A 25185-nucleotide genomic window follows, 5' to 3' on the forward strand; every position below is an offset into this window, starting at 1 on the left:
GATCAGCCAGCGCATGTTTGCCAGATGTCTGAAGTTTGCCTCTTTAATTTTGCACTTGAGCTGTGAGGCTGTTGTAACTAAGAAGTAATGGACACCACCAGTTAGCATTGTGCAGACTGCATATCTACATTTGAGATTACTTGTCACTCAGTTACGTTGAACTGCATTGAGTTAGATAATCTCAACCAGACTTGTTTGTGTGGTTTCCAACACTGTGAGGCTGTTTACACCTCTCATCAACATGTGTTTCATGTGCAGATTGTATCTGGATATACTTTGGCCAGATTCCATTTACAATTTTTCCCAGTGTGACCAGATCCGATTGTACTTACCTATGTAAAAAGTGTCACCACGTGCCATTTTCCTTTTACTTTGACAACCTGTTACCATACAAATTGACTAGCTTGGTGCTTTCATCAGTGCAGAGTGCAAAAAAGTCGTTGGTACCTACTACTACTGGTCAGCTCACTGCAGGCACATTACCATTTACGTATTACAGAAGACACTTGTGATGAGTGTGGTCAAGATCCATATTTGACCACCTCTGAATGTGGTCTGAGTAATACGATCACAATGCATACTGGGTGTGTTTACACCTGCCTTGTCATGTGGACAAGTGATATCCAAACGTGACCCAGTCACCGAATTTTGCTGAACTGTCACTTCAGATTAAGGTTCTACAGTGCCTGTATCGTACTCAGCATAACCAAATGAGACCTGAATGAGATGACCATGAGATTTATGGGTGTGTCTGATCACAGCTGTGGAGATGTCATTTGAATAACAAAGCTTTTGGCATAGTGTTGAATTGTTGGTATCTCACTTCTCTGCAGCACCACAAAAAGACTTTCTCACTGAGTCTGCAACACATGGATGGCTGAAAGGAAATGAGAAGAAAGGGGAAAGCTTGGGTTTGTGGTTTTCATTGTTCAAGCACAACTTTCCCTGTTCTGTTTGGGAACTTATTCTGTTCAAAAACTTACAAGGAAACGATTAGCATCCAAGTTTTAGTGTTGCAGTGAATGCATTTTCGTTTTGTGACCATAGTTTCTGTCCTGTAAATAAAAACTCCCAAGCTGCGCGTTTGTTTATGTTCAAATCCTCATTACTCCTCCTAAAGAGGAAATTGCTGTTGAAAAGTCCGTGCGCCCTCCACCCACTAATAGCATCTACTGTGTGCCACTGTAGAGTGCGTTTCTGTGTGTGCGTGTCTGTGTAAAGCTCAGGGGAACATTCAAGTCCTGTTGAAAATGTCTAAAGTACCCCTCTTGGCATAGTAACACCCACATGCTTACGAACAGAAACGCAGTTTCACCATTTCTCATATTCTCTCCCCACAAGGTGTATGTAGCTTATGGGTTATGAACGTGATGTTCTCTGGAAATGAAAAGTGAGAAAGGACCTGAACTTCTGTTTTTTGGGCCACGTCAACTCTCGGTGGAGAATAGATGTAGTTGAACTCTTCAATATCTTTCGATTTGAGTTTCAGATTGTTTTTTTTTTTTCCCTTGCCTTTTCTCGTGTATTTGGCACTTCTGGCCACAATGGCAGTGGATGAAGTGATCCTTAGCGCTTGCCGTAGATTCGTGCCTAGGCTGATGACCGTCCTGAGCTTTCCCAAGGTAAGCAGTGAGCACAAGAATGCATTGTGAGGGTAGGAGAGTTTGTGGGAACATTTTGGCTATAAGGGGTGTAACAATACGCACATTTCATGTGACAGCATGCACGATATTGTGTGTGTTTTTCTAACATACACATGTACATGGTTGCTACACAAGTTACAAAGAAATACCAGACCTTATTTTGCTTCTTTTTGCTCAAAGTCTAGTTGTCAAAGACTACACACAGAGTATAAATGTTTTAGGTGCAGTACAGCAGAGTTTTTCTTTTATTTTTGCAGTTTGCTTTTCTAGCGATATCATGGAATGCGTAACACCCTTAATATGCATATCATAACACCCTTACTGTCTGTATCTCCAGATCTGTGAAATTGTTTGTGATTTGCAGTAGATTTTGGCTTGGATAGCTTTTTTTGTCTGGATATCATTGTTACTTGCATGAAATACTGTCTGGATTTTACTGCAATCTACAATACCTGAACTCTGGGTGTTGTTTCGTATATGCGCTTGCGAAAATGTGTTCTACATACCATTGTATGTTAGATCTAATATAAAGCTGTTATTTTAGTCAGTGAACATTTTCTTTTTGTTGTTTTTTGTAGTTTTCCATGATTTTTGCAGTAGTTTGGCAAAAAAAAGAATTTCTGCAAGCAAAACTGCATGCCTAAATCATCTCTCACTTGTATTAATCTCAAACAGACTTGCACATGTAGTTACTGACACTATATGACATAGCTGACAAGTAATGGAAACTTACACCCCATCATTTAGTGTCAGGCAAACCCAAAGCATCAAAAGTGTTTCATAGCTAAAAACAGCAATTGCAGAAATCTCAAAACATGAATTTTTATCTGTCCTGTTGTTTAATTTTTGTATTGATAGTAGATATATTATAGATGCATGGTCAAACATTAGGTTTCAGTATGGCTGAATGTACTGTTTTAGCTATGCAACCTACGTTTTGATCGTTTGGGCATGCAGTGCTAATTAGTGGGGTGTAAGCTTCCATTACAAGTTTTCATTAGCCTCGTAGTTCCAATGCAAAACTAAATTAGGCTGAGCTATTTCTTTATGGCACATTTTACCCCCTTTCAGTTCTGTATTAAAGTGTGCTATGTATTTCCAAATGCATCAAGACACTCCTTCTAATTAGTGATTTCAGCTGCTTTAAAGTGCACCCATTGCTGATACTGTATAATCTCTATAGAAAAGAATTGCTAATAGAATGAGATGCTCTGGAGCAGCCACATATGAGCCTAAATTCACCATGTCCAATGTCAAGCATCAGCTAGGAGAGTATAAAGCCCCCCACCATTGTGCTGTGGAGCAGTGGAACTGTGTTCTCTGGACTGAAGGAGCTCCATCCAATACCTTTGGGATGCACTGCAGTGATCTGGAACTAATCATCCAACGTCAGTACCTGACCTCACTAACTCTCTCGAGGCTGCATCAAATCCTCGTAGCAATGTTCCAACAGTATTAAGCCTTTCCAGGAGAGTAGAGGCTGTTACTGCAGCAAAGTGGACAAACTCCCTTTTAATACCCTTGATTTCAGATGCACCGTTAGCTAAGCAGGTGTCTAAAAACTTTTGGACATTTACTGTATCAGTTTATTCCGGTTAACTAATGTGTATTAATGGATCCATATTATGCAGTGTAAACCAGTAGTGATGATCTGTGTTAGTAGGCCTAGTTAGGCCTAGTCACCATTATCAGGTGCTTGGTTAAAATGGCTTGATATTGGATGATATGCCACACACACACGTGCAAAGATTGGGCTGTGCATAGTGGAAAATTCATCCCTCCATTCTGCACTGTTTGGCTCTCAGCTTCCTGTCCCCTGAGAGAAGCCTGGGTCTTGGAAAGCACATCAGCTGGACATTTTCCCATTTTGTGGGGGCCCATCTGATGAGGTGATATGGCTGCAGTACTTTCACTCTGACCAGCTACACTTACTGAATGATTGGGAGAGGGGACGTTAAAGGTTAGACGTTAAAAAATTCCCTGAATTTCATTTAATTGTAAGTAACCCACCAAAACAAGTCCATTTCAAGGAAGTCCCATTCTGTAAATTCTGTAATCTTTCATAATTTTTTCTAATATAGAGTACTGTGCAAAAGTCAGATCACCTTTTATTTATGTAATTTCCTGTCAAAACATTAGCATTGGGGAAAAAGGCATAAAACATATGTTTAATGGAAAATACACGGAAGTCTCAACAATTAAATATAATATAACCTTTTTCAGTATTTAGTGTGTCCACTATTCCGTTCTTTTTAGAAGACTTGCTTTTTAGTTTTTCAGAGGAATCTGTAGGGATATTTTTTTTATTAAATTAAATGAAGTGTGCCTTTTGTACAGTACTGTATGTGATGTGCATTCTCCTTTTTTATTGTTGTAACTAGAGCTGGGCGATATGGCCAAAAATGTTATCACGATAAACAAAACTTATATTGTTCAATATCAATACATACCGCGATAAATGTCAAATCATTATTTCTTTCAAGTTTGAAGGCTGATTTTTGCTCCTGGGTGGTTAACTGCTGTTTTAAACTATCCTTTATGGTTGGAACACGACAAACACTCGCCAAACAGCGGAACATTTCACAGATGTATCATGGGAGAGTGGGAGAAAGTGTCTGGCTGGAAAAGCATGGCTATTTTTGTAATAGTCATAATTTAAGAAAGAAAACAGATTATTTTTAGCTGGTGACGAGCGCTCGGCTACCCCGCTACAAATGACATCACAGTATTCAGACACCAGCCAGCAACGACTGGATTTCTCTATACTATCGTAGTAGTTTAAGTGGTGATCTACAGTATCATTAATCCTCCGTGTCGTGCGAGTGACAAAGCGCTGCTTCAAGTTAGCCAGCTGCTAAAAACAGCTAGCCTGGACAGATAGCGCTCTCCCGCTCTCCAGCTCTCCAATGCCTCACAGCTTCCTCAGTTTACTTTCGTTTAAATCAGGGCTGTAAATTACATGAACCCACTTCTTTCTTTCACTTTCGTTGCTTTGGAATGCAATTTAAATATGACTGTCCGAGCGCTGCAACAGCGCTTTAGTTGTGAGGATTGTGATTTAACGCTGCTAAAGCTGGTTAGGTGTTAGAGGTGAGTTCGCTGTAGGACAGTATCGTTACACCACTGACCTTGTCACTCACACTCGGTCACAGGAGAACAGATCGCCGGTCGCTCCACTCAAACAGGGAATGTATAACTCCGCGTTTCAGCCGTTGCTAAAGACTCATCTTATTCGTGGCCCCCTCCCTCTCTAATCATGTAGAAAAACTCGGAAGTGCGCCATCTCCTGGCGACAGCACAGAAGTGTCGCTTTCCTTGCTGTAGAAAACGCCACCAAGGCTTTCGCTGAACGTGGAGGTGTGAGAATGGTGCATTATATCGAACATTTATCGAACATGTCATATCGTTCTATCGAGGAAAAGTTATTTCGCGATAATTATCGTTATCGTTTTATTGCCCAGCCCTAGTTGTAACTCTAACTTTGTATTTCTAGATAGCTGGTACATTTCATACATAAGAATGCAGCCGAAAATGCTTCACATTGTATGTACATAAAACAAAAAGAAGTATATGGCAAGAAAGAACTGTTAAACAGGCAAAAACATATGGATTTATTAACTGTAAAACTGTTGCTGTCCTGTTTACAGTTTCAGTCTGCACCCTGGCTGTTTTTTTGCATTGCAGTTGTAAAACCTTATCCAGACCCCTGGCTCTGTTTGGGGTGGGAGTTGGGGGTTTACTTGTAGTGAGCTGAGAGTTTGAGCTGAACAGAGGCTGAACTGTGTCTGAGTCTGCACTCTGGAGGGATATCTGATTTCCTTCTGTCTCCTTTGTTGCTGCTGAATAAAGGGGAAGGCTCAGGCCGGGATGTGGCCTCTTTGCCATTTTATCCTGCCCAGGTTTCCATAGTCTTTTGTTTGAGATGATGACAGGAATACTAGTGCTAGTATAATAATGCCTCGGAGAGCAGTAACTGTGCTGAGGTCATGAATCTGCCAGTGTTTGATTTTACATGAGGGCCACATTAGAGGCTCTTTGTTCTTTTCTCGCCATTAAACTTAAGGGGTTTGACAGTGTAGGTACAGAAATACCTGTCAGGGGAGACTTCATTTTCATTTTGTGAACTCTTGGTAGAAACTAACAGGTCTGACTAGTTCTGATTTGGCAAGTAGCCTGAATGACAAGTCTCAGCACCCTCTCACAGTGCCAAAAGTGTTGCCTGTCAGACAGTGTTTAGAGTGATATTCACTCTACCATTTAATGATGGTCTTTGTGCTATAGTGCTTTTGGGACACTGACCTTTGAACGTTCATGAGGCCTCTGTTGCAGTTTTCATCTTTAGAAGGAGAGGCTGGTGTTAAAGAAATAGTTCAGTGAAATATCAAATTTGTCCCAAATGTGGTCAGTCAGTCAGTCAGTCAGTCAAGACATTTGGTATCTGAGGTTTGTTTCTTTAGTTTTGCATTGGAGCTGTATGGCTATTGTGTAATAAAAATGCCATAACTTATGCACAAGCCACATTTATGTTGGATTTTCTAATATGATAAATTCCACAAATAAACACACACACACACACACACACATCACTAAACCGCTTATCCTTCTGGGTCGCGGTGGCAAATAAACAGTAATTGTGTATTTAAAAAGTGTGTTCTGAGGATGTGTTAACTTAAACTTTTGCATATGACTGTGTCATGCATACCTCATTCTTATTAGCTGCTTTATAAATGTTGTCAATTTTTTTTTTTTTTTTGCTACATTGCATGATTAGCTACATTAGCCGGTAGCTCAAGTACAGAACTGGTATTTTGAAGTACTTTAGCCTGTGTTATTTTTATACTCTTGCTACAACCGTCAGTGTGCTGCTAACATACTAATCTGAATTCTTTCTCTTTTTCAAAGCCAGAGAATGAGAACCCCACCACAGCAGTGTATGCTAATGTCACTGACCTGAAGAAGACCACACGCTCAGCTCCTTCTTCCTCCTCCACCTGCTCCTCTCCCGGCCTCTCCCTCAGTCCAGCTCCAGACTCGGCACTGTCCCCTGACCCAGTCGGCTGGGAGGTGCACACTGACCAGGACAGTGGCAAGGCCTTCTACTATCATCCTGCAACGCAGCAGAGTAGCTGGGCAGACCCACGGAGCCCCACTCCGGCCGCAGGCATGGAGGCCTCAGCCACAGCCCTGCCTGCCCCCTCCTCCACCTCTCCGGCCCTCCCACGGAGCTCTGACTGGGAGCAGCTACTGGATGAGACTACTGGCAGGCACTACTACTACAACCACACACTCAAGCAGACCACATGGGTAGCGCCAGAGCCTCAGGCGGATGGACCAGTAAGACACTCCAGCTGCAGTGGGGTTGTGGGTAGATACCAGAGATCTCCAGTAATACACTAATGCCTTTCAGTGGTCAAGAAGTCAGACAAGGTGTTAGTCAGCACCGAACAGTAAATTTCATCGAACTTTGATCGAACACTAAGGAAAACATAAGCTTTTTTTTCTACCTTTTGTTTTCTCATTAAATAGTTTTACAACAGGTTTAAAACTTGACAGCACAAAAAGCAGGTCTGTTTATTTGGACAAAATCGCTATCATTTCAGTCATCACAATTTCATTTTACTGCTGGATCAGAGTATCCTCCAAACACTGTTAGTATAGTGCATGAGTTGTTCTGCAACCACACCACCAAGATCATAATGTTTTAGTAAATTATTATTTTTTTAACATAGTCTAGAACAGTATAGAAGGTGGGAGTGTGCAGTTTTGACACTTTCTCTTTGAAGGGTACACCTCCATCACAAGTGGAAAAACATGAGCTAGCATATGACATGACTCTAGCACAGCAGAAGTGGACTGAAACAGAGATAAAAATGGATAGTAATGTTTTGTTCAGGGTGATTTTGAAAGTGAGTATTTGGGTAATTGTTTGGAATTATCAACAAGTATTTGAAGCCTGTAAAATACTAGTAAGTAAAGTTGTCATCAGACAGCAAAGTGCTGTTTAGCTAAAACTATTTAAGTATTTTCAGTATATAAAATGAATATGTAAAATCAGCTGATATGGCAATTTTATTCAATATCAGAATTTTTAGCTCTTTAAAATCCGTATTCAATCAGACAAAATTTTCTTATCAGTCAGGCCCTGTTAGACAGGCAAGTGGCAAGAAAAGTCAACTCTCTCTATTTGTCATCCTCCCACTCTCTTTCCAGCCTCCTTTACCTGAGGAGGACTACCCTACAGAAGATCATGGGCCTCAGAATGCCCCACACGCCTTCAAGGATGCGCTCGTGCCACAGGGTAAACTGCCAGTTTTGCCCCGGGTCACCCTGGACCCAGGGACCCCCATACCCACTGGCTGGACCTGCTCCACAGAACCTGGTGGAAAAACTGTATTTACCAACGAGCACACACACCAGCAGGTAAAAATGTTCATCTATAAACTACAAACTTAAAAAAGATGGTTCTTCAGGGGTTCTGTAGTAAGGGCAACAGTTCTATATAGAATCACGAGTTCTATATGGAACCATTCCATGCTTGAATGGTTTTGCATGGTGAAATCGTTCTTCAGACTGATGGAGCATGTGTTGTATATGGTTCTGTATAGAACCTTTTTGAAAATGGTTCTATATAGCACCATAAAGGGTTCTGCTATTGTTACAATGTCAAGCTTGTAACAGTAGAAGATCCCTTTTTGGTATTATATACAAGTATTTTCAAAAAGGTTCTGTATAGAACCATATACAACACACTTTCCTTCAGTCTGAAGAACTATTTTACCATTCAAAGAATACTTTAATCATGAAATGGTTGTATGTAGAGCTCATGGTTCTAAATAGAACCATTGTCTTTACTAAAGAACCCCTGAGGAAGCATTTTTTATGTGTATAAACATACACTAACAAGGAAACGGTGTAATCACCTTTCAAAACGAACAGGTTGAGTAAGACTTCAAATATGCTCAAAATGACAGTTGACCTGTTTCTGAGGAGCACCAGGCACAATGACCTCTGACAAACACTCAGAGCTTTACATTGAATGTAAGGCTGCCTACTTGCTTGGATCACTATTGCTGAGGCCTCTCACTTTTAAACTATGATTGTTATAGCCTTTAGCCTGTATCTTTATCCTTTAGGTGCTATCAGGCTACCAAGCTATCTCAATGTTATATACTTTCTTACTGGATACCTTTTTGTGTGCCCCTTCCTAAAATTTTGGATGTATAGACGCAGAGATTACTAATAAATGTCCTCCACCCTGCCGTTGAATACTTTTATAGTTGCCTGGCTCAAAAGCTTGTAACCAAGGGGGCTGGGCCTACTGAAGTTTGCAGTCATATCATTAATATCATATATCATCTAGTCATGACTTTCTCAATACAGTCATGATTTTTTTATTTCCTTTTATAACATTCTGTTTGAGGTAAATTATCTGAACTGTTTATTTGAACATTTAGTATGGATTTATGCTGCCTGTCAAGCATATGCCATTAAAATCATCAACATCCCCAACTTAAAACACCTTCTCGCATTCCTGTTCATGTTTGTGTGATATCCATGAACATTCTCTGTAATTTTAACATGCTGGCTCAAAAGTCAGTCAACACTTGTGAGCATTCTAAACCTTTTGAATGGCACCATCTGTTGGTCGTTTTTGGTATTACTATCAGAACTGATGGCACAATGTTTTGCCATATTGAATACTTTAATTTTGTCTGTCTCTTGCTTTCTTCTACAGTGGATCCAATCAAAGGATGACAAAGGCAAGACATATTACTACTTAAAAGATGGCTCTAAATCTCAGTGGACCCTTCCAGAGGTGTGTGTGCATGCTCAATAGGAAATTCATGCTTATAATTCAACTATAATTCAAATGGAAATATGTATTTTTCACTTTCTAAGTTACATTTTATAGTTAGACATAGACACTTAATAGTTATCAATCTAATTAGTCTGTTACGTCAGAGATTTGTTTCACTTCAGTGAATTTTCTTTGAGCCTGTTATGAACTATAACCTTCCATAAAGTCCATAAACTCTATGCGAAATCTGACTGAAGGCTGCAGCACCATCCGGACCTCCACCGCTGGGGAATGGCTTGGAGCCAGACGCTCAACCTATCCTGAAAAACTGGAGACACACCATGGGCCAGATCAACACATCACATGAGGACACGGTGAGCAAGCAACCTCCAGAGTATCCAGGACTGACTAGACCTACAGTACTGTGCAAAAGTCAGAGACCTTCTTTCATGTTTTCAGTATTACATTTTGTCTTCGTTACGGCTTCCGTTCTTTTTGGGAGACTTGCTTTCAGTTTTTTCAAAGAGATCTGCAGGGATATTTTTCCACACCTTCCACGTTCAGTCTTAGAAGTTGCATTTTTCTGCTTCTCATGATATAAGTAATGCCAAACACATCAGTGATGGTCTGGGCTCTGGGGTGGCCAGTCAATTGTTCTGAGAAACCAGCAGCTTTGTTTGATTTGCAAAATTTCCTTGTCTCAGTAAGGGCTTCTTGACAGCTACACATCCTTTCAGACCCATAGCGTTGAGTTGTCTTCTTACAGTTGAAGGATGGACAGAAACACCTGTGGATTTTTTTTTTCAGATGTGAAGCAGGAGTGGAGCTTGATTTTCTCATCTCTCAGTGATGAAAGCTTTAAGTACTGTTTATCTGATGGGTATAGTTTTGGTGGTCTGCCATGCATGGTTTTTAAGGGTCCCATTTTCTCTATATCTTTTTCAGTTTTGGAAACTACATTTTTCACATACTTCTTCTTTTTGCAAGTGAATTGTTTTGTATCTAATCTCTTCAGAAAAATCTTCTGAAAAATTAATAACTTGTACTTATTGGCCGTTTTGACTGGAAATTAAATCAATGAAGGGCAGTCTCTAACATTTGCACTGTATTAGATATCAGTCACCAAGAGCAGTAACAATAGTAAGCTAACATGAGCTGCAGCAGACAGTAGAAATCGAAGCATTATTTTACCACAAAATTATTACTAGAATGAGTGAATGTTAAATGGCACCAGTTAGCACAATATTTTATGCACATTAATGCTAAGTGCCCCCTAGCATTTATTAATAATTAATAAGGAACTTTGAAGTTCCTTTCATAACAATTTACTTGTTATTATTTCCTTATAAACTCGTATCTCTTTGCTTTGTAACATTTATCACATTCTCTTCAGATATGACGTATGCTTTAGCAGATTTATTGAAGATCCGCACAGATCGTTAAGTGCTATAGAGATCACAGGATATGCACAAACTCTTAGACAGTCCATTACTTAGTGAGTAACAGTGACTCATAGGCTGAAGGAAACTTCTGACCTGATTAAGCCCTGAGGCATCTCCATCAGCTCATTTCTCTACCCTTCCACTTTCCTTACAGCAGAAGTTTTTCCCAAGCCACCGGAGGATTGCTTCAGATTATGCTAGTGATACATCAAGCACAGGAAATTCACCGGAGATTCATCATCAGGCAAGTAGCAGCATCTTTCCTCCACTCATTGGCTATCGCATGATGCAAATTCATCAACCTTTTAAACTAATTTCATCACCATCATTATTTATTTCTTTCCACAGTAATGTTCAATACTACCATAAGAACCATTCCCTTACTTCTACTTCTGATGTTGTAATTCCTACTTTTTGTTGCACAAACTCAGTGAACTTTTTTGGGATTCTAAGAGTGTCCCAACACTGTTCTGTTTTCCCTGAAAGGAGGACAAGTTGAGACAGAGGAGGAACCTATCCAGCACAGACCCACACCATCACCATCATGTGCGTGCAGGTCCACGAGCCTGAGCATAGAATTAGAATGAATAGAATGGTCCTAGTTCTAATTCTATGGGCCTAATTGTCTAGATGTTCACAGTGTCCTAAGGGTTTATGGGAAACTGAGCTTTTGCTCAGATTAACAGTACTAACACAAGTCATGGACTGTCTCATATACTTGTAATTAACCCCTGGTAACAATACACTTATAAGTAACCATGGTAACAATGGTGGAATAGCTAAAAATACTTCCCAATTGAGCCTTTCAGGACTGGAAGCTATTCTCTTGGAAATATGATAGATTAGAACTCAAAACAGTTCTTCTTGAACGGAAAAGATGGCATCAAATGAAACCATTTGAAACCGTTCTGCCATTGTTACCCTGCACTCTTCATTAGCACATTTTCATCATCAGTGTGGCTGTTTCGTGGATGGATGTGTTTGTCATTGGCTTTGTGCTTCACTTAAATGTTCTTTCGTTTGCCTGATCTAACATGGTAAATGTCACTGGGAATACCACTAAGCTTTCATTTTGAGTTTGATTACTTGTTTAATGGATTGGTATTTTCCCTAAAACAGAAACTGGGGTGAGTAAGTAAAATGAAATCATTCATTGACATTGTCATGTCAGTCTGAAAGCACGCTTTCTATCTGTGGCGTTGCGGTGTTTTTTATACTGCATTTTTTATTTAAGCAACCAAAAGCAAATGCTTTACTGAAGTAATCAAATTTGTATGAACAAAAATCCTTTCCTTTTTTTGTTCTTTGTATGCTAATCAGCTGTCAAAATATGGCACTTACCATTGAAAAGATGAACTGATATATATATATATATATATATGTCAGTGCAAAAGTTGTAAAAGTTTTAAACTGGCAGTAAGTATATTAATTAATCAGTTAATTAAATACTTTTTATATAAAGTTAGAATAAATACTAATTAACATAAATACAATAAAACATATGATGTTTTAAAAAATTTATTAATATGTTGGTTGAATAATGCAGTTAGAACACACTTCTTGACTTCTTGCTGCACTCCAGCCATCACATGGATTTGTTCCATCAGCAGCACACCTGATTGAATTTAATGAAGAATTGATTAAGTAAAGTAGGTATTGGATGTTGATTGTAAATACTGGGTTTGCCTAAGGAGTGCTTTGTAAATGTTTTTTCTCACACACATAAATTAAGAATGTATTGTTTATTTGTTGATTGGTATTTATTCTAATTTTAGTATAGATTTTTTAAAGAAATGCTTACTGCCTCAGATGCCTCCTTTTGCACAGTACTGTATATTCTAGAAAAACCTTCTAGAACTTTCTCTTTCTTCTCCCCTCTCCAGGCTTTACTGCTAGAGAAGGCTGGCATTCTCAACAAGACCAAAGTGGCAGATAATGGGAAGAAACTGAGGTATAGTAAAGCCCCTAAAGTACCACTGCAGAAAAAAAATGCAAAAATATTGCAGGGAAACCCAGCGTTGCAAGGGAATACCTTTTTTGTTTGTTTCCCTTAACTACAGCCCTTTAGGAACTCTGTATTAAGCAGCTTATATTAGCAAACATGGGGAAAAAAAATATATATATCGCTGTTGTCAGAAGAAAACCTTGTATCTCCAAAATGCTAACTTAATAGGAGAAGGAAAAAACATACACTACTTTTAATGTAAGTCAATGGAACCAGATTTTTTTCCAAGTCATTTTGAGCCATTTCTTTTGGTCCATTCATCATGACACTTACCTACAATGTAAAGGGTAACAGGCATTTTCAAATTATGTCAAAAACTGAAAAACGTCAAAAATGGAGATATGATGTTTTTGCCATAATACACACTATAGGACAGGCCTAATGGATAAGTTGTACGAGATTCTTTTTTCATTTTTTGCATTTCATTCCCAGGAAGAATTGGGCACAGTCATGGACCGTGCTTCATGGAGGAATTCTCACTTTCTACAAAGACCCCAAATCCACACCTGGTGGAAATGTGGTAACATCACTCATTGCATTTTTGACTTAAGTTCTGTGCACCGTACATGACTGAGCACTTTAAGATGACCATTGCATTGTGAGCATTTTTGGGGAACGCAGCTCAGTTCTCATGTCATTTGTCACTGGTTGTTACAGACGAAAACCAATCAGATTGTCCCAGAGTACACTGTGGAGCTGAAGGGTGCCGCGGTTTACTGGGCGTCTAAAGAGAAATCCAGCAAGAAGAACGTTCTAGAGGTGCGCTGTGGAAGCTAATGTCTTTTGAAAGTGCAGTGTGCAATTTTCCTACCAAAAGCCATGTGGCTGTTAGTTGATTGATGTTTTACTGTTGTTTTGTATTTTACCTGGATTTTAGTTACTGAATGATTGTTTGCTATCGTGCTACAGTAGGCACTATGAAGGATATTTAACAGTTGGTCTTAGAATTTGTCATTAATTCACAATAAAGCTTCAATTGCCTTCTGAGTGGAGATTCTTCTAACAAGGATTTTGAATCTTGACGTTTTAGTATTACAAGTGTAATGTAGTTTGTTTCTCCTGCAGCTAAAAACTCGCCATGGTTCAGAGTATTTGATGCAATATGACACTGACAGCATCATCCATGACTGGCACAAGATCATCCAGGATACCATCAGGCATCTGGTGAGTGAGCCCCCTCATGTGGCGAATGTGTAGTATTATACTGTCTTTATGGAGGACTGTTATCCTGTATAATACTCTATATGTCCAAAAGTGTCCAGACGCCCCTTCTAATTGTTGAATTTACTTACTTTAATGTGCACCCATTGCTAACACAAGCCTTCAAGTTGCACAATTTATACTCCCTATTAAACCCATGATTTCATAAGAAATGTTGAATGAGCAGGTGTCTACAAACTGTTGGAGATAAAGTGTGCAGTACTGTGCAAATGTCAGAGACCACCTTTCATTTATGTAATTTCCAGTCAAAACAGGTATTAAGTACAAGTTCATTTTTCAAGAGATATCTCTGAGGAGGTTAGATACAAGATAATTCACTTGCATTCACAAGGAAAGAGAAAATCAAAGGAAAATAAGTGAAAAACGGGATTAGACCCACAAGAGTTGGATTAAATCCACCATAAAGTTACTTTTACCCCAACCACTCACCCGATGAGAGAACATATTTTTATTCTGTACAGTACTATGCAAAAATGACCACCTTCATTTATCTAATGTCCAGTCAAAACGACCATTAAGTACAAGTTATTCATTTTTCAGGAGGTGTTTCTGAGATTCCCAAACTAGACTTCATAAAAATTAAGGTACAGAAAAAATGAGACTCCTGTACAAGACCTGGTAGACCACCAAAACTGTCACCATCAGATAAACAGCACTTAAAGCTTTCATCTTTGAGAGAGGAGAAAATAAAGCTCCACTCTTGCTTTAGATCTGAAAAAATCCACAGGTGCTTCTGTCCATTCTTTCACTGTGAAGACAATGTACGCTATGGGTCTGAAAAGATAGACAAAAAAAGATGATTTGCAAAAAAAAAATAAAGAAACTGTTTGTGTTCTCAGATTGATGGACTGGCCAACGCGGAGTCCAGAACTCAACATCATTGAATGTGTTTTGGATTACTTGTGTCATCAGAAGCAAAAAATGCAACCAACTTCTAAGATTGAACTTTGAAAGTGTAGAAAAACTTTCTTTCTTTGAAAAACTGAATGCAAGTCTGCTTAAAAGAATGGAAGCTGCTTCTGCTTTTTTGTTCTTAATAGATGGAGACTGGAAATTAAATACATGAAGGGTGGTTTCTGACTTTTGCACAGTACTGTATATCAGAGCATATTGTTTTTTTTTGGGAGGTGGACATGCATACAGATGTTGGAGCTTCCTGAAAAAAGACAAAGTGTTGATCATTGCATTCTTGAAAATAACTGCTAATTGCATGGTTATAGGATCATGACCATTACTCAGAGGAGGAGGAAGATGAGGTAATGGAAAAATCCCCACAGCCTAATGACAGAGAGAGGAAGAACACTGGTGAGTATGACAGATACATTTGTAGTGTGTAAAACAAACACACAACCAAACTTTCACTTTAATACACAAAAAGTAAAGGAACTGGACACCAAGAGCTTTAATTGTTCTAAATGCAGATTCGCCATTGCAGACGGTTTAAATCTAGGACTGGTCCTAGTCATGATTCTAAGCATTTATTTTTGGCTTATTTTCACCCAGCTGTGAGGCAGAGTTCCACAGCCGCTGCAGACACAGACCAGGGCCGCGTTCGCACAAAGCTGCGCAAGTTCCTCCAGAGACGACCCACACTGCAGTCTGTCAAAGATAAGGGCTACATCAAATGTGAGTATATGTTATATGATGCTTTACCCATATTATGTGCCTTTAGTTATTTTTAACCAATAATGAATAACAGCACAACTGATCAGTTTAATACTATTAGCTTTAATAGTAGAGTTATTACAAGAGTTACTGCAATAGTAGAGTTAGTTTTACTCTAACTTATGTTTACTTTAACTTATGTCTAATTTTCTAGGCCTAATTTATGTCTATTTTTATTTTCTAATTTTATTTCTGCCTAATATATGTAGGTTTATGTGCAATTATATGTCTTGCTACTGTAACACTGCAATTTCCCTTTGGGATCAATAAATATCTATCCATCCATCCATCCATCCATCTTTAAATCTTTAATACCCCAGAGAACTTAAATCTATGGGTTTTTTTTTCTAAGTAGCTAACTTTTTAATAAAGGGCCAATGTGTTTTGCCAGTCGTTTCCTCTCTCAATGTAAAATGGGCCATGCTCATCTTGGTTGTGCATGTAAGCAGTAAACCCACCAATCACAAAGCTGATGTTGGTTGTCCCACCCACACATCTTTAACAAAATAAAGTGTTCCCCACCGATCTCCTCCTCTCTGTGTTCGAGTCGGAGAAGGTTGCCGAGAGAAAGCTAACAAAAAAAACTTTGCAAGCATGAAAGAGCTAGCAAGAGCATCCATTCGTCTGTTCATTCGGTCGGCCAGCCACGCCAGTGTTCCGTGGATGCACATTCAGCAGTAAAGTGAATAAAAACGTCCCCTTCTTTAAGATGTCACCATATAAAAACTGGATGTTTCTAGTGAGCCGTGGTCACAGCATGGTCTACAACACCACCTATACAGCCCTTTTCACTCATTTCTCTCCACTTTGTTTTCACTGTTGTGTTTAGTTCCTCTTCAGTGACGTAGCTGGCTGGGAATGTTGTTCTAAGGGCTGTCTGCTCATCGTGCTCATCAGAATATTCGCACCACACACAGGCAGTTCTGATAAGCGATTTTAAGCCATGTTGTATAATATTTTCATCTTTTTTATTTAAACTTTGCTGGTTTTTAAATTTAAACACTCAGTTTTAATGTCATACAAATAATTTGTATGATATATTTTTTAAAATAATGTAATAATTTTTTCTTTTTGTATTATACACTTGTGTTTTTGTATTTGTGTTACCTGGGACTTTAAAAGTAGTTTACCTGTTCAGCAAGATAGTGCATAACTCTTTTCCTCTCTCTCTGTGTATTCCTCTCATTCTTCTCTTAGACAATGTCTTTGGCTGTCACTTGGACACGCTGTGTCATCGGGAGAACACCAACGTACCCAGATTTGTTGAGAAATGCATAAAGGCCGTGGAGAGAAGAGGTAGGCCGCTGTGGCCTTGCTCTTGAGTTTTCTCCAGTGCTTTTAAATACTTTTGTGCTGACTGTTTGAGTAACAAATCTTAGGATATGATTAGGTAAAATGAATCAGTCGAAGGAAAATGTGAATTGCCTGTGTAAGTAACCATTACTGTTAAACGTGCTCTGCATGCTCAACCCTGAACAGGTTTAAACGTTGATGGAATCTACAGAGTGAGCGGGAACCTGGCAGTCATCCAGAAGCTTAGGCACAAAGCTGATCACGGTAAGCGAGAACACATTTTCATGTGTTGTCAGTATTAACTGACATACGTGCAGCACATGCATGGAATCCATTGTACCAAACACAATGACATTTAATCCATCTGCAAACCATCCATATCATCATGCCTGGTGTCTCTGTGTTTTAGAGGAGGATCTGGATCTGGACGATGGTCAGTGGGAAGAGATACATGTCATCACTGGAGCACTGAAGCTGTTCTTCAGGGAGCTTCCCGAGCCTCTGTTCCCTTACAGCTTCTTTGACAAGTTCATCGCTGCCATTAGTGAGTGAACCACTACAGTAGTGCACTACTTTTATGCAAATACAGACTAGCCTAGATAAAATTAATATGCACACATTAAACATATACAAAGTAATCAGTTTTGCAGCTCAGAAATCCAGCGCCAGGCTACATAATCGTTGATGAAAAGGAGGAGTGCATGAATTCCATTTCTATGTACTAGGCTTTTTAAAATTTAGGCTTATCTTTATTTCCAAATCGTCATAGATCAAATCCATCAGAAGCTGATGTCATTGGTCATGTGGTCAAGGTGTGGTTGTTCACATGTTTACTTCAATGGTGCTTCCAAAACATGTAATCTAATGCAACTTACATGCATACAATACCAGTCAAAAGTTGGGACACTAGATTTGTTTTACATAATCTTAATCATAATCTGGCTTATGCTGTTAAGGTTTATGCTTAAATGATTGTAATGTATTCATATGATAAATCTAAACAGTTAAGCTGATGCCTATTTGTGAATTAGGCATCAGCTTTTTTTCTTATACCTCCCCCCAAATGAGTAGTTGGCAACTAGAGGCTCATCATGAAGCTGCTTGTGCCTGGTAAACGTACAGTATATGGAATGCATAGGCATTTGTATTCCTATGTTTTTTTTTTGCTTTGCAGAAATCACTGACTACAGCCAGAAGGTTTCATACATGCAGGACTTGGTGAGAGCATTGCCTGTGCCCAACCACAACACCATGGAAGTGCTTTTTAAGCACTTACGCAAGTAAGCCAATTCTGCTAAAACTTTTGTATAATGAACTATGAATGTTCTTTGTTACATGGCACCATTACATGCAGAGTTCTTTTCTCAGCCATTCATTACCAAAGCTCTACCAAAGCTCATCTCAAGGTCTTATAAGCCATTTATAGTCATCTCTTTCATTATTAGAACGCTTGGTAACGATGGGTAAAATATATCTTGGTGGTTAATTAGCTCCATCTCACAGTGAAAAACAGAGAAGTCTAACCTTTAAGTGAAGTAAATTTAAACAAAAGTGTCAGTGGACTGGAATGGCCACATAAGAAGCTTCTGGTCATTTAACCATTCTTGTTTAGATTTGGATGTACATTTTAGATCATTGTCCTACTGGAAGGTCCAACTACGTCTTGAATGTTTATTGGCAAAAAGCTCTATTTTTGTCATATCTTACCATGGAAACTGGTTCCAGTCAAAGTTCCATTAGTGTCTATCTAACGAACTCCAGGCGATTACAGTTGGGGTTAGATGAGGTTTCCTTCTGGCACGCTGTCCAACAAGTTTGGCATGGAGGTGGCATCTAATTGTAGTTATGGACTGCAAAATGCTATCATCTTCTGCAAATCTCCAACTGTGATCCTTGGAGAAATTTTTGCCTTTCTAACAGTCCTCTTCACTGTGCATATAAGCAAGATACACTTCACTTCACTATAGTTCCAGTTGTTTTAAACTTATTTTTGTCCTAACAGTGGATTTGGGCATTTTTAGGCATGTAGCTAATTTTCTTAGCCATTGCCTGATGATGAAGGTTAATGGTTTTGTCTCATTTCATTTGTGTGTTCTCTCATCTCCCCCATTTTGATGAATGACTAAGAGACTTGGCAACAGACTTCAGTTACATTTTGGTCATAAGACGTGAATTGGGACATGTAGTAATTGATATTGATATTGTTTAAAAATATATACTTTTTAAAATAAGGATTTCTGTTTCCTTAGACTAAATTTGCTTCAATGAAAGGATACATTTCTCCTATATTTTTTAGACTGAGTTTGCAATAATTAACCTCAAAAAATTTTTTTTACCCATCTTTACCAAAGGTACTAGTAATTATGGAGCTGGTAGCATGTGCCACTTTCCTGACTTCTTCCTCTGTCCTGCAGAGTGATTGAACATGGGGACTCGAACCGTATGTCTGTCCAGAGCATGGCCATAGTGTTTGGCCCCACCCTACTCAGGCCTGAAGAAGAGTCGGGCAACATCACAGTCCACATGGTCTTCCAGAACCAGATAGTGGAGCTCATCCTCAACGAGTTTAATGAAGTTTTCCGTCCCAGATGAGCCACTCAGCCTGAGTGTCATGCCATCAATCCCTGATGCTAAACCCTGACCCCAGGAGTCTGAAACTGTTGACCACTTTTGTGTTTGGGCACTACTAAATGGCCATATTTACAGCTTAATCTAATGGTACACGAGGAGTGCATTTGAGTATGGAGAAATACAGAACTTCGTTCAATCACCGAGATCTAGTTGAGGATGGTTATTCAAGTACCGGCCTTGACCACAATATCACAAATCACTTGTTTGTTGTGTGCTGTGAGCTTCCTGACCTGTCACAAGGTGCAACAAACAAATAATTTTGGTCAACAATAATGCAGGCCAATTTAACATCAAGGATTAATTAATGCTGTATTAATATGATATTTTGCCCATATCATACAGCCCAATAAGTATTAGAGCTAACTTGTATGTTATCATGTAGCATCTCCAACACTTGGTTTTTATTCCAAAGTCAAATAGCTTTTTGGTTTGTACAGCTACACGTCACTGGTCGAATATGAACCAACCAATCACAGATTTGCATTTGTCCATACCGTGCTTATGTTACCAAATTTCAGCAACCTTGCTTTGTGTCCAAGCAGTTTGTGTTTACCTAGTCACAGTGCTGGGGATTGAGAAGCTAGCGGCCCAAATGCAGACACTCAGGCTAGAGACATTAAGCTCCATGGGAGGATTGTGCTAGAGGCTTTGGGAGGGACCCTGGATGTACACCATTGCTTCTTGGTTGGCCTGGATTGGCTGCTCTATGCATTATCAAGTCTATAAAGGACATCCTTCTGGAAACTTTAGTTTGAATTCTGTTCTTGCCTATCAGCTTTGTGTTGAGAGAGAGTATTCTCATCCACTGCTATAAGTGCTGTGAGCAGATCCCAAGAGTCTTCAGTGGTAACAAACTACTGGACTGTTCTCTTAAAAAACAAAATGGTAATTTTTGTGTGGCCTATTAGACACAATCCACTTGCCAAAACATATTGTAACAGTTGAAGTCTATTGCTGTTGTGTTATCTGATCTATCCAAGTAAGTGACTGCTGGTAGGTGACTCAGGGGAGCCATTCTGAACCTGCATTCAGTTATGACATGCTGCGAATAGATAGCATAAATGATGTGAGCTCAAAAATACCATACAGTCATGTGCAAAGTTTGGGTGCCCCTGGTCAATTTGTATTGTTGATTTTCTAAGTGAAAATAAGTTAACACATCCTCTACAGAGAACAGAGTACATTTTAGTGTACAATTACTGTTTATTTGCTGAATTTAACACATTGGGGAAAAAAATCTAAAGTTGCACATGGGCAAAAGTTATGGCATATTTTTATATATTTAATTTGCAGAAAAATGCCACAATTAAGTTTTTCTCTGTACAGGATGTGTTACTTGCAATTCTAATTTGACGGAGGGTATTCAAACTTTTGCATACAACTGTATAAGTAGAGAACATGTAGCTCTGTCCAAACCTGCAGTTGCACTGATCCTCACTGATTGGTCATCTGCAGAGATGTTTGCCATACTTATATTTATATTATGTCAGTATCCAGGCTGTTTTTTGGATCCCAGGTATTTAAGGACCAAATAAGTGCCAATGCGCTGCCTTAGCTCACCAAAAAGCTGTCATAACATGAAAATTACCAACCTTGTCAGTCCATACATATGTGTTTAAATCTGTTCAAAACATGAACATGAAAGACACTGCTTACTACAAGAAGCATTTTAAACATGACAACTATGGAAATAGTCCAAAAAAAGTGGACAATAGTCACAACCCTGTTTAGGGCTTTATGTAAGATACATTACCATTACAGACATTTTACCTGCAGCTGAATATAACACAGAATACTGGTCAAATCGAACATGCTATGAACATTTGTATTACTGTATAAAATGGTTGAATGATGAATAAGTATCCATAGATTTGTACATATCTTGATGTTTATATGAAAGGAGGTTATACATTTCACATATTAAGGCTCTGTAAATAGACAATAGTAAATTCACTTTACAAATAAATATTCTTCAAGTTAATAATTTAATTTTATTGAAGTGTTTACTATGGTTTTATCACTGGTAAGCAGTTCTGATAAGAAATCCTTCACCAGAAATCACTATTTAACACCAAGCAAAAGATGTTAAGTGAAATTCATTGATAATATAAACACAAAAAAAGGTTCAGTGTAGAAAATTTTAGCTAGAACAAAATCATTGCACTCATTCTCAACAACGATGGCTGGAGTTAATAGGTCAGACTTGTTCCCTTGCTGACTGTACTACAAACCGGGACTGTGACAAACACATTGTAACTAAACATTGATGCAGTCGATACATGACCTTTATTACCTCTGTTCAATCTGTTTTACTTTCAATAAATTGAGTTTATTAAACTAATAAGTATCTAATAAACTGATTGTGACAGTGGGGAAGTGGTCTAGCATCGCCAGTGAGGCATGCTCATGCACATCGACGTTAGCTTAGTAGCGGTAATGTTTATGTCACAGCACACAAAGCAATTTTAGACAATTATATGCTTTATGGTAACAGTTTGGGGAAGGCCCGTAACAGTCCCAGCATGATTATGCTTCTGTACACAAAGTGAGCTCCATAACAAAGAAAATTGGTTTGACAAAGTTTGCTGTGGAGGAACTCCAGTGGCCTGCACAGAGCCTGGACCTCAACCTCACTGAATGCCTTTGGGATGATTTGGTACATCAATTGTAAGCCAGGCCTTCTCATCCTACACCAGTGCCTGACCACACAAATGCTGACTGAATGAGTATAAATTCCCAGGGACACACTTAAGTCTTGTGGACAGCTTTCACAGAAGAGTGGAGGCTGTTACAGCCATCGGCCACCAGCTCAATGTTCTTTTTTCACCCTTTCATATCAAGAGTGGAGGGTCTTATGTTCCATTTCAGTGTGCTCACAGTGCACCTTTAACTTTTGAGTGGCAACAGAAAAGAATGATACTGCAACATCAATATGTGCCAAGAGCATTATGCACCCATGCCAGGTCCTCAGTGTGAGCTGTGGTTGTTTGGTGTCCAGGGCCAAAAAAGTTGAGACTAGCCCAGAATGTGGAGTATCCAGTTGCAAAAGAAACTCCTGTGCTGTGACCAGGTTATCACTCCCTAACTTTCACACACATACAGTGTATGTGTAGCATTGTGCCAACTGCACGCCTAAAATATCTTGCCTCAAACCGCTTTGAGTTGTTAAGTAGCCTCAAATGAATAGACTTTTTAATGTGGTTTCTGATACTGTATGACATACTGTTATCTATAAAAATTGACAAAAGGTATAGACAAAATTCAGGCTTCAAGGCTGCCACTACTGTTTCTAGCAATGGTTTGTGGATTCCCTCCTGTCTCTTCTGTGCCTTCTCATTTAACACACCAACTGCAATCAGCCATCATACTCATCCTACTAAAGTTTATTTCTGGATTTTATAATACCCTTATTAAGGCTTCCCTGCTGAAAAAAAAAAACAGTTTAGACCGGATTGGAACTTAGATGGTCTATATATTGTACTGTCTATATTATGGTCTATATATTGTATTGTCTATATTATGTATATGTATTCAGTTTTCTCTTGTTGATATAACTTAACAAATGCATGTCTGTGAAACTGAGTTAGTTGTGCTCTTTCAATGACATTGAGTAGTCAGATTTATTTCATAAGTGTTTGGTCTGTGTAATCTAATGTAAGTGCAAGTTTCCATGTAACTTACTGATGAGTGTTATTCACAGAGGTACAGTAACAACTTCATGAGATGAAACTGAAACCTACAAACTTTGTACACGTTACTTACTCAAGTATCTTAGATGCTACTTAACCCAGTAATTAATGCTCATTACTGCTTTATTAAGCAATAATTGTTTAAGAAGTACAAATCAAGAGTAAATTAAGCATTTTATAGAGCACTTTTATTTGTGTATTATAGATCGTAATTTTCCACACAATATTTGATGCCCTTATGCCCTTTTTATACCTTATTATGCCAATAGCTGCTAATTAACTGGCTACACTTACTACTTTATTAAGCAATAACTAGGATCAATTATCTATTTTCCACTGCACTTTTTTTGTATATTATCCGAAATACACTAGAATCGGGTCTGTATGGAATTAAACTAGCAGTTAAATTAGCAGTTATTGGCTTGGCTGGTTAGTTACTGACTTGGTAAATTAATAGCAATTGACTTGATTAAGCTTCATAGGGGTGTCATAATGGACACCAGTAATATTGTAGATTATAAAATCTAATGCACAAATAAAAGTACTCTGTTAAAATGCTTTAATCACCCTATTTATTGCTTGATTAGAGCACATTAGCAGCTTGGTAATTATTCACTACAGGATAAATAAGGGCATTACAATAGCATTATAATGTCCATAGACATTGATGTGTTATCTAAAACATTTAAAAATCATTAAGAATATTAGCAAAGACCAGGCATAGCTTTGAAGACCCCATGGAAACCATAATGTCATGTGGTGGTCTGTTAATGAAAGTGTATGTCTTGCATCAAGTCCAGTGTAGTGTGATATCTCTCCAGCTCTGTTTCTCGGCATCTTGGTTTATCTGGTTAAGTTTGCTTAGGCTGAACTACACCTTCTCTAAAAATGCCTCTTTTTAATGTCCATGGGCTTACTGTTATCTTTGAAGGAAAGACCCCCATGGTTCACTTCCATGCTGTAATATTTTATTTGTGCCTCCAGCTGGCCTGCAGGTGGCAGTATGTGATCAGACGGTGGAGTTGCTGTGCATGGCAGTGTGTTTGCATGACAGCATGCAAGTATATGTTGATAAGTCTGCAGAACGCAGTGTGCCAGTCTGCACCGCATCATATATGATCCCTGCACCATGCGTCCAGCGCACATGCACACGCACACACCTCACTTGGAAACTTATCAAATACTCCAGCCCTATAAAACCACGTTTCTGTTTGATCACTTCATCATCACACCAGACTTTCCTAGAAATCATACTGCAGCTTTTGCAGTGTTGTACAATGCATCCAGCTGATGTTGTATGAAATGCTGCGAAAACCTCCATTTCTAATCTCTACGCTTGTGCAACACAGGGTCATTACTGCCATTCCCTCATTACCTCTGTCTTCATGCACAGGCAGCATAAAAGACATCTTTACATCTCTTCCCCAGACACTGAGAAATAGACACCTTGTACTTACTGTGGCCCTTTGACTGCAAATGAAATAAATGAAGGGTGGCCTCTGACCTTTACAGACAGTACTGTATAACAATGAATTCTTATTTTCCCTCTAATATTGTGTTTGTAAGATATTTTAGTAACAAAATGCAGTATAGTATTATACAATCCATTTTAAAAACCAATGGTTTTTGTGTTTGTTTGTCTTTCTGGCCCTCGGCCCACTGCAAAACGTGATAGTCGTCCCCTAAGACAAAAAGTTTGGCCAGCCCTGTCCTAGGACCATAATACTAGTTTGTGAAGCTAGCGTGACAAACGTCTGCTTGATGTCACTTTGTAAGAACCTGGCTAATCACATGTTTC

The 25185-nt window shown here is 38.9% G+C and overlaps 1 protein-coding gene across 5 annotated transcripts in view; it reads left to right on the plus strand.

Annotated features, from left to right (window-relative positions):
• Positions 1–23280, plus strand: part of arhgap27l (Rho GTPase activating protein 27, like) — a 57136-nt gene extending 33856 nt beyond the window's left edge. The window contains exons 4-20 of one of the 5 annotated variants that reach the window (XM_036567362.1): positions 6546–7004; positions 7854–8063; positions 9379–9459; positions 9699–9815; positions 11038–11127; positions 11370–11429; positions 12767–12834; positions 13321–13408; positions 13546–13647; positions 13954–14052; positions 15330–15414; positions 15613–15735; positions 16972–17070; positions 17254–17331; positions 17477–17611; positions 18242–18347; positions 19482–23280. In XM_036567362.1, the coding sequence (XP_036423255.1) occupies positions 6546–7004; positions 7854–8063; positions 9379–9459; positions 9699–9815; positions 11038–11127; positions 11370–11429; positions 12767–12834; positions 13321–13408; positions 13546–13647; positions 13954–14052; positions 15330–15414; positions 15613–15735; positions 16972–17070; positions 17254–17331; positions 17477–17611; positions 18242–18347; positions 19482–19659 (2178 nt within the window). In that variant the 3' untranslated portion in view covers positions 19660–23280. The remainder of the gene's footprint in view (positions 1–6545; positions 7005–7853; positions 8064–9378; positions 9460–9698; positions 9816–11037; positions 11128–11369; positions 11430–12766; positions 12835–13320; positions 13409–13545; positions 13648–13953; positions 14053–15329; positions 15415–15612; positions 15736–16971; positions 17071–17253; positions 17332–17476; positions 17612–18241; positions 18348–19481) is intronic. The other 4 variants (XM_036567363.1, XM_036567364.1, XM_036567365.1 and 1 more) reach the window with 4 other exon arrangements.
• The last annotated feature ends 1905 nt before the right edge of the window (positions 23281–25185 follow it).

The sequence above is a fragment of the Colossoma macropomum genome, unplaced genomic scaffold, assembly GCF_904425465.1.
Source record: "Colossoma macropomum unplaced genomic scaffold, Colossoma_macropomum, whole genome shotgun sequence".
NCBI classification, from domain to species: Eukaryota; Metazoa; Chordata; class Actinopteri; order Characiformes; family Serrasalmidae; genus Colossoma; species Colossoma macropomum.